Raw genomic sequence first — 17484 nt, 5'->3', positions numbered from 1 at the left:
AACAACTGAAAATATGTCTTATATTCTAGGTTCTTCAAAGTAGCCACCTTTTGCTTTGAGGACTGCTTTGCACACTCTTGGCATTCTCTTGATGAGCTTCAAGAGGTAGTCACCGGAAATGGTTTTCACTTCACAGGTGTGCCCTGTCAGGTTTAATAAGTGGGATTTCTTGCCTTATAAATGGGGTTGGGACCATCAGTTGTGTTGTGCAGAAGTCTGGTGGATACACAGCTGATAGTCCTACTGAATAGACTGTTAGAATTTGTATTATGGCAAGAAAAAAGCAGCTAAGAAAAACAAGTGGCCATCATTACTTTAAGAAATGAAGGTCAGTCAGTCCGAAAAATTTGGCAAACTTTGAAAGTGTCCCCAAGTGCAGTTGTAAAAACCATCAAGCGCTACAAAGAAACTGGCTCACATGAGGACCGCCCCAGGAAAGGAAGACCAAGAGTCACCTCTGCTTCTGAGGATAAGTTTATCCAAGTCACCAGCCTCAGAAATCGCAGGTTAACAGCAGCTCAGATAAGAGACCAGGTCAATGCCACACAGAGGTCTAGCAGCAGACACATCTCTACAACAACTGTTAAGAGGAGACTTTGTGCAGCAGGCCTTCATGGTAAAATAGCTGCTAGGAAACCTCTGCTAAGGACAGGCAACAAGCAGAAGAGACTTGTTTGGGCTAAAGAACACAAGGAATGGACATTAGACCAGTGGAAATCTGTGCTTTGGTCTGATGAGTCCAAATTTGAGATTTTTGGTTCCAACCACCGTGTCTTTGTGCGACGCAGAAAAGGTGAACGGATGGACTCTACATGCCTGGTTCCCACCGTGAAGCATGGAGGAGGAGGTGTGATGGTGTGGGGGTGCTTTGCTGGTGACACTGTTGGGGATTTATTCAAAATTGAAGGCATACTGAACCAGCATGGCTACCACAGCATCTTGCAGCGGCATGGTATTCCATCCGGTTTGCGTTTAGTTGGACCATCATTTATTTTTCAACAGGACAATGACCCCAAACACACCTCCAGGCTGTGTAAGGGCTATTTGACCAACAAGGAGAGTGATGGGGTGCTACGCCAGATGACCTGTCCTCCACAGTGACCAGACCTGAACCCAATCGAGATGGTTTGGGGTGAGCTGGACCGCAGAGTGAAGGCAAAAGGGCCAACAAGTGCTAAGCATCTCTGGGAACTCCTTCAAGATTGTTGGAAAACCATTTCCGGTGACTACCTCTTGAAGCTCATCAAGAGAATGCCAAGAGTGTGCAAAGCAGTCATCAAAGCAAAAGGTGGCTACTTTGAAGAACCTAGAATATAAGACATATTTTCAGTTGTTTCACACTTTTTTGTTAAGTATATAATTCCACATGAGTTAATTCATAGTTTTGATGCCTTCAGTGTGAATGTACAATTTTCATAGTCATGAAAATACAGAAAAATCTTTAAATGAGAAGGTATGTCCAAACTTTTGGTCTGTACTGTATTTTGTACTAATAAAATTATAGTGTATTTCTCATATCTCCTATGTGTCTGTATTTTTTTGATATGCTGATTATTCATACAACCATCTTTTTAATAACCGTTAAGACTGTTTGGTTAGGTTTTTAGGTAGAATTATATGGTTACTACTTCCAATAGGTGGCAGTAGAGACCTTGTTCTCTTCCTCTGAAGAGGTCATTTGCAATTCTTATTTCTCAGGCAGCTGTTTCAGTAGAGCCAGGAGCAGCAGGTCTGTGTCTGCCTCTAAGCTCCTCTCTCCCCTCGCCATAGAACTTTATGAGCACCAACTGTCTCAAGAATGGGAAAATCTATAGTCACTGAAAAAAGATTTTACCTGTGACCAGAGAATTTTGAGAATGAATGCTCAGTCCCGGAGGAGACAGAAGTAGATTTCTCTAATAAGATATATTGCAAAGTTACTCTTTACCGCTTACACAGGCCAATGTTATAAATGGTTGTAACTTGTTAAATGGGAAGTACAATTTTAGCTCTGTGCTTAGTGACGACTATAATTCCTCACCTTTGCTTTCCCTTTTGGTACATAGTAAATGCCAGATGCTCTGAGCAGGAAATATCTCTTCTTCCAGGACTTTTTCCCATCATCCTTCAGCCACAGGACCCCCTCTATTTCTGGGACAGTGACTGAGCTACCGCAGAAGCATTCCTGCAGACAGAAGACAGAATTAACCAAATCCAGAAGATTTCTGTGTCTGGACTGTTCACATTGACAATAGTTTAGCTGTAAGGGTGGGGCTCAGAGTAGAGAAGAGTGGAAGTATCACAAACCCTGACATGTGTCCACCATGTGGGGCTGGGAAGGCACTCTAAGATTGCTGGATCAAAGAAATGCCACATTCATAGTCATGTGCTTTTTAGGAGATAAAAGGCCTTTAACCGCTGATCGTATTATAGAATACATCCTTGTGCTATCTAGGCTTTATACTCTCATACACAGGGTCTTTATGAAGTTTATAGCGAATGTTCCCGTTGCTGGATCTTACACAGTTAAATGATTTAATCCTATCCTCCCTGATAGGATTCAGGGAAGCACAAAACGTCATTTGCTATCCTACCATAACATAGCTGCATAAGCCCTTTAAAAATCAGAGGGCTTCATTCTAACGACTGGTCTCACACCCCAGTACGCTGAACATGACCAAGCTCCAAAATAAGATCCCCCTAGCTTTTCGCCAGGTATGGCATTGTGCGCTGGGTTACCTGCACTCCACAATAGACCGCACAGTCATGTCATACATAGGAGCCTTTTAGTTACAGCCCCTTGCCTTTGAGATTATATTCCATATCTATAACACATTGCAGCTGGCTTTACTTTTTGATTTTCCTTATGAGAAGTTAATAAAAGTCTGTTTGCCAGACAAGAAACAATTGGATAGAGAGGTTAAAATGTAACTGCGTGAAAAAGCACAGACACCGTCTCTCCCTTGCTATCCAGATGTGCCTTTGTGCATTACAACAAGTAAAAAGGTCTCCGTCATTACTGATCTGCTGTATAGTGCTGGAGATCTTGGATTTAGAGGGGTTTTCCCATCTCCAAGATCCTATCCCAATGTGTAGTAGGTGTAATAATAATATCAGCAAATACCTCCAATTAGAAATGTAGTATAGTCCTTCTGATTATCTATGTCACTTCCCCCATGTGCAGGGCATTGCAGTAGTTTCGCTATCCATGGTTACGACCACTAACAACTGTCACACTATGAATGGTCATAACCATGGATACCTAAATTACTGCAATGCCCTGCACGTGGGGTAAGCAACATAGCAAATCAGAAGAACTATACTATATTTCTAATTGGAGGTATTTGCTACTATTATTACACCTACTACATATTGGGATAGGATCTTGGAGATGGGAATACCCCTTTAAGCCCTTCATACACATGTTGATAGCACCAGCCGATATTGACAGTTCGGCCGACACTCCAACGTATATGGGAACACAGCCAAGTGATTGTTGGAGGAGACGTCGATTGGGCAAGTTCAATTAGGGACTGTTGATAGCTTCAGTCTTCCGGAGATACGTTGCCGGGTGAGATGTGTGTTGGCTGCTTTCTCAGAGAACACAGGAGCGCTCGGCTGAATGAGTGCTCAGGTGTATGGGACAGAGGGCCGGGATTGCTGTCGTGAAACGATCATTTTGCCAAGAGCCCCCTAATGTGTTTGGGGGCCTCAAGCATCCCATCATCAGTCCTCAGTTAACAAAAAACTGTTAAATACTTTTTGAAAATCCTTTAACAGTTTAAACATGCGAATCGGCCAGTTAATTAAAGAAAACAATGTTCTTTCCACAAGTAAGATAAAAGCTTTAACGACATCAAACTTACAGACTCAGAACTGGTAATTCTCAAAGAAACAATTAGAATCCATATACCAGATATCTTGAGCAGGCTAGTAGATAATCCAACACAAAATCTTCTTATAAAAACAAACGAAAATAAAAAAATAATCTCCAAAATATATAAAACTATGTGACTCAGGGGAAATTCCCCAATTTATCAACAAATGGGAGAAACAACTAAATATAACCCTTAGACCAGAGGAAGCTACAAAAAAACTAAAGGACATACACACCATTTCTCCTTCAATTAAACATCAAATCAAGATGGTATAAAACACCAGATATTCTTAAGAAAATAGACAACTCTCACTCATCCAACTGTTAGAGATGTAACTCAGAACTTGGAATACCTTCTCATATTTGGTACAACTGTACTAAGATCACACCCTTCTGGAAAAAATTATATACACATAGGGAAAGTTCTCAATACCCCATTCCCCCTAACTCCCTCACTAATTCTACTCAACCTTCATCCTCAGCACCAACCTATCAATAACTACATTATAATAACTCACTTTCTAAACGCAGCCAAAAGTCTTATCGCAAGACACTGGCTGGACCCTGACCCCACTTCCATCTCAAAATGGGTTAACAAAACAAACACCATATACACATATAGGAATGATGGTGGACATATACGGATCACATTTTATACAGCTGTAGAAAAAAAAGATCATCCACAGAAGAAACAGATTATCCTTACTACATTATATGTATATGTGCTTAGGAGGACAGAGAGGGTGACATTGATGATGGGATGAATGGCACCTTTGATAGTTTACAAGTTATAGAACAGAGGGAAACAATTTGATTGACAGGATGGGAATACTTTTAGGAATGGCCATGAGGGTGTTAGAAGATTGACACTCACCTCTAATAAGACTTCTTTATTTCTATCAGCCATCTCCGAAGTCTCTTTTCTTCCTAAAAGATAGTTCTGAAAGAAAAAAAAATCATGAGTCATGAGTCCATCTGCATTTTGGAAAAAAGATTAAGCAAAAATAAAAAGTTATTTATATAGCAACCCACACGTGCAATATGCTGAAATCAAGACTCAACAGTTACATATATACAAGCTGGAATCATTCTTTCTACAGGATGGCATAACTGCCCACAGGGCCCAAGTCGGCCCGCTGGCCACGGGGCCCAAGTCGGCCCGCTGGCCACGGGGCCCAAGTCGGCCCGCTACCCAAAGATGGCCCTTTTAGGAAATACAGGACTTTAATAAGTTATCTTACCCGCTCAGTCTAAATGTTCCAACTTACTTTTAAAAGTTGTTGTGCATTATTGGTCAACCCCTATTTAATGCCTCCCTTTGTGTTGAATACAATAAGCAAAAAAGCACATCTACCTCCTGGACTGACGCCTCTCCTTAGTTTGAGTGCTGTGTCCCCCAGTGATCTTGTGACATTGTTTATGTCACATGAACGCTGCAGCGGATGAGCAGTTTAAGGCTATGTGCCCACGAAGCAGAAATGCTGCATATTTTTTCCGCTTCTCCCTGGCAGGAAAAATTCATGTGGATTTTACATGCGTTTTTCCCGCCAGGTATAAGCGTTTGTCAAGTGATTTTGCATGCATTTCTGCATGCGGGTTATCAAGCGCTTTTCCAAGCAATTTTAGCATCACTTGGAAAGTGGTTGACAACTTGGTCACGCTATATAAATCCATGCAAACGGCATGGATTTATAGTAGTGTGTCCAAGTTAGTAAAAAAAAAAAAAAAAAAAAAGACTATACTTACCTTCTGATGTCTTCCCGGTGTTTTCCCCGCTGCGTCCGGTGTTTTGGGCGGCTCGCGGTGGTGTGAAGGACCTGCGGTGAAGTCATTGAGTCATGTGACAGGTTTATTTTAAATTCTTTTTTTTACAGGTTCTATGGTACCCAGGTCTGGAGGAGAGTCTCATCTTCTCCAAACCCGGTTACCATCCGCACATTGATCATTGATATCCGCATGTACAGATGCAGTGATACGGATGTCACGTTGTCCAATGCAAGTCAATGGCGGCGATTACGCTGTGTGTCCGCAAAATTAATGGACATGCTGTGTATTTTTCCGCAATGATAATCCGCAGCGGAAATTTCCGCAGCATGTGCACAGCACATGCGGATTATCATTGGGGACCATGGGGCACATATTACCAAGCGTTTTTAAGCGTTCTCGCTGCGGAAATTACGTGGCAAAAACGCTTGAAAAACGCATAGTGGGCACGCAGCCTCATGGAACTATTAAGGCTGCAGCCCATCAGTGGCGAATGATAGGCTGCAGCACTAATGTGGCATAAACATTGTCAGGAGATTGCCAGGGGACACAGAGCTTGGGAGCAGAGAAGTGGTGCCGGTCCAGGAGGTAAGTATGCTTTTTTTCTAATTTTATTCTGCATACTTGACGCACTCAAAAGCGTTTTTTTCCAGTAGTGCACAGTTCATTAAGCCTTGTAGTAAGGATACACAGGGGTTTAACTAAGAGAAGGGGTTGTTTGTGGGGCAGGCATGTACCCAGGGTGCTGAATGCTATAGGAGGCACTTCTAAAACAAATTTCAGCAGCTGAAATTGACAAGTCTGAATCTGAGGCCTTAGAGGGGTATTCTCAAGTTTGAAAGTTATCCCCCAACTTTGAGATAGGAGATAATGGTCTGATCGCTTAAGGCCCCGTCACACTTAGCGACGCTGCAACGATACGACCTGTCAGTGATCGTTGCTGCGTCGCTATGTGGTCGCTGGTGAGCTGTCAAACAGGCAGGCTCACCAGCGATCAGGGGAGCACCAACATCGTGGAAAGAATCGTTCCACGATGTCCTGCTCCTGGTTACGAGCCAGCTGAAGCAGGAGCAGGCTGGTAACTATGGTAAACATCGGGTTACTAGGGGCACACGCGCACCTAGTAACCCGTTGTTTATCATGGTTACCACTCTGCTACAGTGAGCGGGAGGTTACCGCTCACTTTAGCAGGCTCGTAACCATGATAAACAATGGGTTACTAGGTGCGCGTGTGCCCCTAGTAACCCGATGTTTATCATGGTTACCACAGCCTGATCGCTGCTCCCGCTGGTCACACACAGCGATGTGTGCTGACCAGCGGGAGAGCAACGACCAAAAAATGGTCCAGGACACTTTGCAGCGATCAGCGACCTCACAGCAGGGGCCTGATCGCTGCAAAGTGTCACACATAGCGACATCGCTGGTGAGGTCGCTGTTGCGTCACCAAAACCGTGACACAGCAGCGATCTCGCTAGCGATCTCGCTATGTGAGACGGGGGCTTTAGGGTCCGACCACTGCAGACACCAGTGATCCCGAAAAGCCTCAAGTGAATGGAGCGGTGGTCGACCATGTGCATTAACTCTTAATGGGACCGCCAAAGGCTGCCGGACGCTGTACTCGGCTGATCTCCGGCAATCCCATTAGAAATAATGTAGTGGTAGTGCGCATGATCAACATCTGCAAACCAGGGGAGGAGTCCTGAGGAGATAATTTGCATATTCCCACTGCATTTTGGGGTAAGTGAAGAGTCTCCGCGAGCTCAAAGAACACTGGATTTTGGCTGTTGGAGCTGAAAAGAGGACATCGGTAAACCAGGGGAGGAGTCCTGAGGAGATAATTTGCATATTCCCACTGCATTTTGGGGTAAGTGAAGAGTCTCCGCGAGCTCAAAGAACACTGGATTTTGGCTGTTGGAGCTGAAAAGAGGACATCGGTAAACCAGGGGAGGAGTCCTGAGGAGATAATTTGCATATTCCCACTGCATTTTGGGGTAAGTGAAGAGTCTCCGCGAGCTCAAAGAACACTGGATTTTGGCTGTTGGAGCTGAAAAGAGGACATCGGTAAACCAGGGGAGGAGTCCTGAGGAGATAATTTGCATATTCCCACTGCATTTTGGGGTAAGTGAAGAGTCTCCGCGAGCTCAAAGAACACTGGATTTTGGCTGTTGGAGCTGAAAAGAGGACATCGGTAAACCAGGGGAGGAGTCCTGAGGAGATAATTTGCATATTCCCACTGCATTTTGGGGTAAGTGAAGAGTCTCCGCGAGCTCAAAGAACACTGGATTTTGGCTGTTGGAGCTGAAAAGAGGACATCGGTAAACCAGGGGAGGAGTCCTGAGGAGATAATTTGCATATTCCCACTGCATTTTGGGGTAAGTGAAGAGTCTCCGCGAGCTCAAAGAACACTGGATTTTGGCTGTTGGAGCTGAAAAGAGGACATCGGTAAACCAGGGGAGGAGTCCTGAGGAGATAATTTGCATATTCCCACTGCATTTTGGGGTAAGTGAAGAGTCTCCGCGAGCTCAAAGAACACTGGATTTTGGCTGTTGGAGCTGAAAAGAGGACATCGGTAAACCAGGGGAGGAGTCCTGAGGAGATAATTTGCATATTCCCACTGCATTTTGGGGTAAGTGAAGAGTCTCCGCGAGCTCAAAGAACACTGGATTTTGGCTGTTGGAGCTGAAAAGAGGACATCGGTAAACCAGGGGAGGAGTCCTGAGGAGATAATTTGCATATTCCCACTGCATTTTGGGGTAAGTGAAGAGTCTCCGCGAGCTCAAAGAACACTGGATTTTGGCTGTTGGAGCTGAAAAGAGGACATCGGTAAACCAGGGGAGGAGTCCTGAGGAGATAATTTGCATATTCCCACTGCATTTTGGGGTAAGTGAAGAGTCTCCGCGAGCTCAAAGAACACTGGATTTTGGCTGTTGGAGCTGAAAAGAGGACATCGGTAAACCAGGGGAGGAGTCCTGAGGAGATAATTTGCATATTCCCACTGCATTTTGGGGTAAGTGAAGAGTCTCCGCGAGCTCAAAGAACACTGGATTTTGGCTGTTGGAGCTGAAAAGAGGACATCGGTAAACCAGGGGAGGAGTCCTGAGGAGATAATTTGCATATTCCCACTGCATTTTGGGGTAAGTGAAGAGTCTCCGCGAGCTCAAAGAACACTGGATTTTGGCTGTTGGAGCTGAAAAGAGGACATCGGTAAACCAGGGGAGGAGTCCTGAGGAGATAATTTGCATATTCCCACTGCATTTTGGGGTAAGTGAAGAGTCTCCGCGAGCTCAAAGAACACTGGATTTTGGCTGTTGGAGCTGAAAAGAGGACATCGGTAAACCAGGGGAGGAGTCCTGAGGAGATAATTTGCATATTCCCACTGCATTTTGGGGTAAGTGAAGAGTCTCCGCGAGCTCAAAGAACACTGGATTTTGGCTGTTGGAGCTGAAAAGAGGACATCGGTAAACCAGGGGAGGAGTCCTGAGGAGATAATTTGCATATTCCCACTGCATTTTGGGGTAAGTGAAGAGTCTCCGCGAGCTCAAAGAACACTGGATTTTGGCTGTTGGAGCTGAAAAGAGGACATCGGTAAACCAGGGGAGGAGTCCTGAGGAGATAATTTGCATATTCCCACTGCATTTTGGGGTAAGTGAAGAGTCTCCGCGAGCTCAAAGAACACTGGATTTTGGCTGTTGGAGCTGAAAAGAGGACATCGGTAAACCAGGGGAGGAGTCCTGAGGAGATAATTTGCATATTCCCACTGCATTTTGGGGTAAGTGAAGAGTCTCCGCGAGCTCAAAGAACACTGGATTTTGGCTGTTGGAGCTGAAAAGAGGACATCGGTAAACCAGGGGAGGAGTCCTGAGGAGATAATTTGCATATTCCCACTGCATTTTGGGGTAAGTGAAGAGTCTCCGCGAGCTCAAAGAACACTGGATTTTGGCTGTTGGAGCTGAAAAGAGGACATCGGTAAACCAGGGGAGGAGTCCTGAGGAGATAATTTGCATATTCCCACTGCATTTTGGGGTAAGTGAAGAGTCTCCGCGAGCTCAAAGAACACTGGATTTTGGCTGTTGGAGCTGAAAAGAGGACATCGGTAAACCAGGGGAGGAGTCCTGAGGAGATAATTTGCATATTCCCACTGCATTTTGGGGTAAGTGAAGAGTCTCCGCGAGCTCAAAGAACACTGGATTTTGGCTGTTGGAGCTGAAAAGAGGACATCGGTAAACCAGGGGAGGAGTCCTGAGGAGATAATTTGCATATTCCCACTGCATTTTGGGGTAAGTGAAGAGTCTCCGCGAGCTCAAAGAACACTGGATTTTGGCTGTTGGAGCTGAAAAGAGGACATCGGTAAACCAGGGGAGGAGTCCTGAGGAGATAATTTGCATATTCCCACTGCATTTTGGGGTAAGTGAAGAGTCTCCGCGAGCTCAAAGAACACTGGATTTTGGCTGTTGGAGCTGAAAAGAGGACATCGGTAAACCAGGGGAGGAGTCCTGAGGAGATAATTTGCATATTCCCACTGCATTTTGGGGTAAGTGAAGAGTCTCCGCGAGCTCAAAGAACACTGGATTTTGGCTGTTGGAGCTGAAAAGAGGACATCGGTAAACCAGGGGAGGAGTCCTGAGGAGATAATTTGCATATTCCCACTGCATTTTGGGGTAAGTGAAGAGTCTCCGCGAGCTCAAAGAACACTGGATTTTGGCTGTTGGAGCTGAAAAGAGGACATCGGTAAACCAGGGGAGGAGTCCTGAGGAGATAATTTGCATATTCCCACTGCATTTTGGGGTAAGTGAAGAGTCTCCGCGAGCTCAAAGAACACTGGATTTTGGCTGTTGGAGCTGAAAAGAGGACATCGGTAAACCAGGGGAGGAGTCCTGAGGAGATAATTTGCATATTCCCACTGCATTTTGGGGTAAGTGAAGAGTCTCCGCGAGCTCAAAGAACACTGGATTTTGGCTGTTGGAGCTGAAAAGAGGACATCGGTAAACCAGGGGAGGAGTCCTGAGGAGATAATTTGCATATTCCCACTGCATTTTGGGGTAAGTGAAGAGTCTCCGCGAGCTCAAAGAACACTGGATTTTGGCTGTTGGAGCTGAAAAGAGGACATCGGTAAACCAGGGGAGGAGTCCTGAGGAGATAATTTGCATATTCCCACTGCATTTTGGGGTAAGTGAAGAGTCTCCGCGAGCTCAAAGAACACTGGATTTTGGCTGTTGGAGCTGAAAAGAGGACATCGGTAAACCGCGCGCCTACCGGCGCGCGCATTTTGAAGCTTTTTTTTTAAGCTTTTTTCACTGTTTTCAGAACATTAACAATAAGAACATGGAAGAGTCCAGGAGCCATTTGGTGAGCTGCATATCCTGCTACATGTTCACAGACTTGCCAGTGGAAAAGCCAGACTTCACATGCCAGAAATGCAAGCTTGTGTCCCTGTTGGAGGAAAAGTTGCGAAATCTAGAAGAGAGGTTAACTACCTTGAAAATCATTAAGGAAGGTGAAGAGTTCTTAGACAGAGCAGAATTATCTCTTCATGATTCAGAAAGAGAAGAAATTCGAACTGCACCTGACGAAACAGAGGAATGGAAGCATGTGACCCACAGAAGCAGGAGGATCGAGAGGCAGTCAGCACCCATACTGCTCAGGAACCAGTACCAGGCTCTCACACAGGAGAACCATGAAGAAATACAGCAAGATAAGACTTTGCCAGCAATGAATGACCTTGTAAGCCCTCAGAATCCTCCTGGATGGAGAAAGAAGAATGTTGTGAAGAAAAAACGGAGAGTGGTGGTCATGGGGGATTCCCTGTTAAGAGGAACAGAGGCAGCTATCTGCAGACCAGACATAACCTCAAGAGAAATGTGCTGTCTTCCAGGAGCAAAAATTAAAGATGTGTCTGACAGGATATCAAGACTCTTCAGACCTACAGATCACTACCCATTCCTGCTAATACATGTGGGGACAAATGACACCGCAAGAAAGGACCTGGCAACCATCTGCAGTGACTTTGAAGACTTAGGCAAGAAAGTGAAAGAATTGCGAGCGCAGGTGGTCTTCTCATCCATCCTCCCAGTGGATGGCCATGGAACAATGAGGTGGAATAAGATTCTACAGGTGAACAACTGGCTACGTCGATGGTGCCGTCAACAAGGATTTGGATTTCTGGATCACGGAATGAATTACCTATACGATGGACTACTTGCTAGAGATGGGGTGCACCTTACGAAGACTGGAAAACATGTATTTGGAAGTCGCCTTGCTACACTCATCAGAAGAGCTTTAAACTAGAACAATGTGGGAAGGGAAGCAAAAGGCCAGAAAAAGCCATACAGCTGACAAATACTATTGAGATCTCTGCTACTGGAAGTGGAAAAGAAGAACAAAGACAAAAAAATCTAAATAATAAAAATATGGGAGGAAGAGAAACCAATCACAAACTAAAATGTTTTTATACAAATGCACAAAGCATGGGCAACAAACAAGGAGAATTGGAACTACTAATGCAGGAAAAGGAATATGATGTCATTGGAATCACTGAAACTTGGTGGGACGATACACATGATTGGAATAAAAGGCTAAAAGGATACAACTTATTTGCAAGAAACAGACTTGATAAACGAGGAGGAGGTGTTGCATTGTATGTTAGAAAAGCGTATATCTGCACAGAGATTGAAGCTTCAGAGACTGGGAGTTCTGTGGAAACTGTTTGGGTAAGAATACAAGGAGAGAACAACGGAAAGGACACCATTGTAGGCATTTACTACAGGCCACCTGGGCAAGCTGAAGATATGGATGAACTCTTTATGTATCAAATGACCAAGTTCTCCAAAAAATATGACGTAGTGGTCATGGGAGATTTCAACTATCCAGACATTTGTTGGGAATCTCTCTCAAGTAAAACTAACAGGTCAAGCAAATTCTTATCCTCTCTTGCTGACAACTTTATCTTCCAAAAGGTAGGGGAGAAAACAAGGGGATCTGCTACTTTGGATCTAATCCTTATAAACAGGGAGGAAATGGTTGAGGAGGTAAAGGTGGCTGGGACCCTAGGAGGCAGCGATCATGCTATTATAGAATTTTGGATAACTAGAGGAGGAAGACATGTGAAGACTCAAACTTCAAGGTTAGATTTTAGAAAGGCAGATTTTAAGAGACTCAGAAAGAGAATAGGAGGGATCCAATGGCTGGATGTCCTTAAGGACAAAAATGTCCAGGAAGGATGGGAAATTTTTAAAAATGAGATTCTCAAAGCACAATCGTTAACAATCCCGAAAAGTAGGAAGAATGGGAAGCATTTAAGGAAACCAGGATGGATGAACACAGAACTTAAACACATGCTAAAAAGAAAGAAAGAAATGTTTATTAAATGGAAAGAGGGAGGCATATCTAAAGAAGATTATAATGCAGTCTGCAGATCCTGCAGGGCACGTATCAGGTTAGCTAAAGCTGACAATGAATTAAGGCTTGCAAGAGATGTCAAAAGCAATAAAAAAGGATTTTGGGGGTATGTCAAAAGTAAAAGAAAAGTCAAAGATGCTATAGGATTTTTACAGGATGAAAATGGAGAAATGGTAAGAGAGGATGTTGAGAAGGCCGAACTTTTTAATTCCTATTTTGCATCTGTTTTCTCTCAGAAAGAAAATGTAACATCAACTGATCTTCACTGTCCTTTTAAAGGAATAGAGGAATCCAAGTTATCAGTAAACAGAAAGATTGTGAGGGAATATTTAGCTAACATAAATGAGTTCAAGTCTCCAGGTCCAGATGAATTACACCCCAGAGTACTGAAGGAGATTGTAGAAGAAATTTTAGAACCACTCTCCATAATCTTTGAAAATTCTTGGAGAACAGGAGAAGTCCCAGAAGACTGGAGAAGAGCAAATGTTGTTCCTATCTTCAAAAAGGGGAAGAAGGTGGACCCAGGGAACTATAGGCCGGTGAGTCTGACTTCTATACCAGGAAAGATCTTTGAACAAATTATTAAACAACATGTATGTAAGTACATGGATAAGAATGAAGTGATTAACCAGAGTCAGCATGGGTTTGTAACTAACAAGTCATGTCAGACTAACTTAATTTCCTTCTATGACAGAATCACTGACTGGGTGGATCAGGGAAATGCTGTAGATATAGTATATCTTGACTTCAGCAAAGCATTTGACAAAGTATCTCACATCATCCTTATTGAAAAAATGACCAAGTATGCAATGGACCAGGCAACTGTTAGGTGGATTCATAACTGGCTTAGTGATCGGACTCAAAGGGTGGTTGTAAATGGCTTCACATCCAGCTGGATGAATGTCTCAAGTGGGGTACCACAGGGCTCCGTCCTGGGACCTGTATTGTTCAACATCTTTATCAATGATTTAGATGAAGGAATTGAGGGTAAACTGATTAAATTTGCTGATGACACAAAGCTAGGAGGGATAGCTAATACTAGAGAAGAGAGAGAGAGGATTCAAAAAGACCTAAATAAACTGGAGCAGTGGGCAGCAACCAACAGAATGGTTTTTAACCGGGAAAAATGCAAAGTACTACATCTGGGCAATAAAAATGAAAAAAGCATATACAGAATGGGAGGAATAGAGCTAAGCAACAGTACATGTGAAAAAGACTTAGGTATACTAATAGATCATAGACTGAACATGAGTCAACAGTGTGATGCAGCAGCAAAAAAGGCAAATACAATTCTGGGATGTATTAACAGAAGCATACAGTCTAGATCACGTGAAGTTATTATCGGTCTTTACTCCTCTTTGGTCAGACCTCATCTGGAATACTGTGTACAGTTTTGGGCACCACATTTTAAAAAAGACATCGACAAACTGGAGCAAGTTCAGAGAAGAGCGACCAGAATGGTGACTGGTCTGCAAACCATGTCCTATGAGGAACGGTTGCAGGATTTGGGAATGTTTAGCTTGCAAAAAAGAAGACTGAGAGGAGACTTAATAGCTGTCTACAAATATGTCAAGGGCTGTCACATTGTAGAAGGATCATCTTTATTCTCATTTGCACAAGGAAAGACTAGAAGCAATGGGATGAAACTAAATGGGAGGAGACAGATTAGATATTAGAAAAAACTTTTTGACAGTTAGGGTGATTAATGAGTGGAACAGGCTGCCACGAGAGGTGGTGAGTTCCCCTTCAATGGACGTCTTCAAACAGAGGCTGGACAGACATCTGTCTGAGATGATCTAGTGAATCCTGCTTTGAGCAGGGGGTTGGACCAGATGACCCAGGAGGTCCCTTCCAACTCTACCATTCTATGATTCTATGATTCTATGCTCAATTCAGCTAAGGCTTTTCAAAATCTTGATTCTCGTGATTTATGGGGTCTATGGCGCACAGACCCCGAGTGATCGGAAAGTTATTCCCTACCTAATGGACAGGCGATAACTTTAAAACGAAGGAAGAAAGGAAGGATGAAGGAAAAGAAAGAAAGAGTTAAAAGGAAAATAATTGAAGTCTAAAACTGGTTACCGCTTGTCATTGTAAAAGGAAAAAATGGACAACACTTCAGTATATCCCAATTTCTATTTCTTAACTTTATAAAAACATGGCCCCCAAATCACACAGATCAAACACAGAGCGCACACGATTTGGCTGGTTAGACGGCCTCACTACACCCACTGAGTGCCTTCCTGAAACTCAATAACCTCTTGTTCATGCTATTCGCCTCCTAGCCCATCACACATCTCTCACTGATCATTCCTTCTCCTTAGCACTTCTCTTGATCTTCTGTTATGGCTTTGTATCTGGCTTTATGCATTGTGACACTGAACCTTCATGATCTCTTTCTGAAATCTTACACCGGTTATTGTTAATGAATATAAAGCCTCGAGCATGTTCTCCTTTATGCTGATCACACATTATCATATCCTTAATGAATCTACGGAAAAAAAGCTGCGAAAATTGTGAATATTGTACAGAGTTGTATGGAGTACTTTAAGTACAGCTGCATTTTATAGTATAATGTATATTATGGCCCTGATAGGATATGTGCACACGGTCCGGATTTGCTGTGGTTTTGACGCTGCAGAATTTCTGTACCATTTCCGCACTTAATACGCAAATTAGGTTAATTGCGGGTTTTGGTGCGGTTTTGCCGCATGCGTTTTTCATGTCTTCATGTTGAAATTTACAGAGTTTCAGAGAATAGGGTTTTTTAAACAAACTTTATTGATCATCATGTAGTGTTTTTGTGTGGGTTTCCGCTGCGGAAACGCTATTGAAACACACATGCGGTTTTTGCGCATGCGGATTTTCCACATCTAATGCAAGTCTATGGTGAAAATCCGCAGGCGTTTCCGCAAGAGAAATTGAGATGCTACGGTCTGGAAAGAAGCACCTCATGTCAGTTTCCACGGGTGATCCGCAGGTGCATAAAAACGCTTAGTGGGCATGGGATTTCTAGAAATCCCATCCACTATGCTGTAACATCTGGCCGCTGCGGTTTTGATGCTGCATAAAAAAACAGGGTCAAAACAGCAGCAAATCCGCACTGTGTGCACATACCCTAAGTGCAACACGAAGGGAAGAGGGAGAGGAAAAGGATTGTTGTTCCAGGGTCTGGACGCTCACTTGCGTTCTTTACAGCTGTAAGCAGTGATAAAGAACGCAAGTGAGCGTTTGAAACGCGTCTTGCTCCCCTGCCCTGTCTATGCAACCATTGTAATTTTTGCAAGTTTTTAATGGACGAAAAATAAAGAGAGAATTATTTTACCAGACGCTGGAACAACAATCCTTTTTATTTTTAGCATATTTTGGTGTGGATCAACCTGGTTCCGTGCAAGCTATATTATAAGTACTGGGTGAGCTGGCTTTCCTTTTACTATATGTGAATATTTAATATCACCCTGCCTACCTTATCATTCCTCTATAGGTTACACACCTATCACAGAGCAGGAACTTAAGCCCTGAATGTCCCTAGAGCTTGGCCCTAGATAGGGAGGGGGCGGGCTGAGCACTAGCCAGGCCTCACTACAAACTAAAGACAACAAAGTAAACAAATAAAGGGGATACACTTAGCTTGAGCAGACCCCAGAGAGATAACACCAACTGTCCTCCAAGGGCACCAGAGAAGACACTGGCCGACTGCTAGTGCTCCAAGCTTCCACGGAGGTACATAAAACTATCACCGGCGCCTCTCTGGAGAAACAGAGTTTTTAACTACCAAGCAAGGGTGTGTCAATCAGCAGCAGAAGGTGGAGGTAGATGCTGGGTCCTAAAGGAAGAAGGATATAACTATACTAAAGAGATGAGAGAATCAAGAAGGCGTCTGCAATGCCAAGCGCAGTGACCTGCTGCAGCCGGCTCCAGAACGACTGTCACACCCAACACACCCGTGACAATGTAATGTCGTATCAAAGTGATCAAGATTTTCACCAAATTTTCCCTCCAATCAGAGTCACTTCTCAAATGTTCATTTTCCTATTTAGAAAAGTACCAATAAAACAAAACAAGTCGACATTTTTAGCCTAGGTGAATGTTAAACTGGAGGGGCAAGACTGAACAAAACACCAATATTATCAGCAACCCTCACTGCTCTAACAGTAAATAATCCTCATCTATGGTAATGTGTAGAAACTTACTTGCTACAATGCCCTTTGTTATAATTTTGAGTAGAAAATCATCAAGCATTTTGCTCCATAGGTATCACGTGCGTGCACACATACACACACACATACATAGTAAGGTTGCAGCCGGACAGGTCATGGACGGGAGGTATGTGTCCCCAAGGTGCCAAGCCTTGGTGATGTAGGACTCGGAAAAGCAGGCTCCAGCACACATAGTGCTGACAGGCATTTAATGGGCCCGGATCATAGGGCCGGGTTTTACGAGCAGCTGAAAGAGCTGGGGAAGGGGGT

The 17484-nt window shown here is 43.7% G+C and overlaps 1 protein-coding gene across 3 annotated transcripts in view; it reads right to left on the bottom strand.

Moving 5' to 3' along the window:
- The window catches only part of RAPH1 (Ras association (RalGDS/AF-6) and pleckstrin homology domains 1), a 177060-nt gene that overhangs the window by 21773 nt on the left and 137803 nt on the right, over nt 1-17484 (bottom strand). For all 3 annotated transcript variants that reach the window (XM_073646406.1, XM_073646405.1, XM_073646407.1), the window contains 2 exons: nt 4731-4796; nt 2021-2164 (listed from right to left, as the gene is read on the bottom strand). In XM_073646406.1, coding sequence (XP_073502507.1) covers nt 2021-2164; nt 4731-4796 — 210 coding nt within the window. The remainder of the gene's footprint in view (nt 1-2020; nt 2165-4730; nt 4797-17484) is intronic.

The sequence above is a fragment of the Phyllobates terribilis genome, unplaced genomic scaffold (assembly GCF_046119375.1).
Source record: "Phyllobates terribilis strain yellow unplaced genomic scaffold, ASM4611937v1 Scaffold_9__5_contigs__length_417890890, whole genome shotgun sequence".
Lineage (NCBI taxonomy): Eukaryota > Metazoa > Chordata > Amphibia > Anura > Dendrobatidae > Phyllobates > Phyllobates terribilis.
This window is presented reverse-complemented; position numbering and strand designations above follow the sequence as displayed.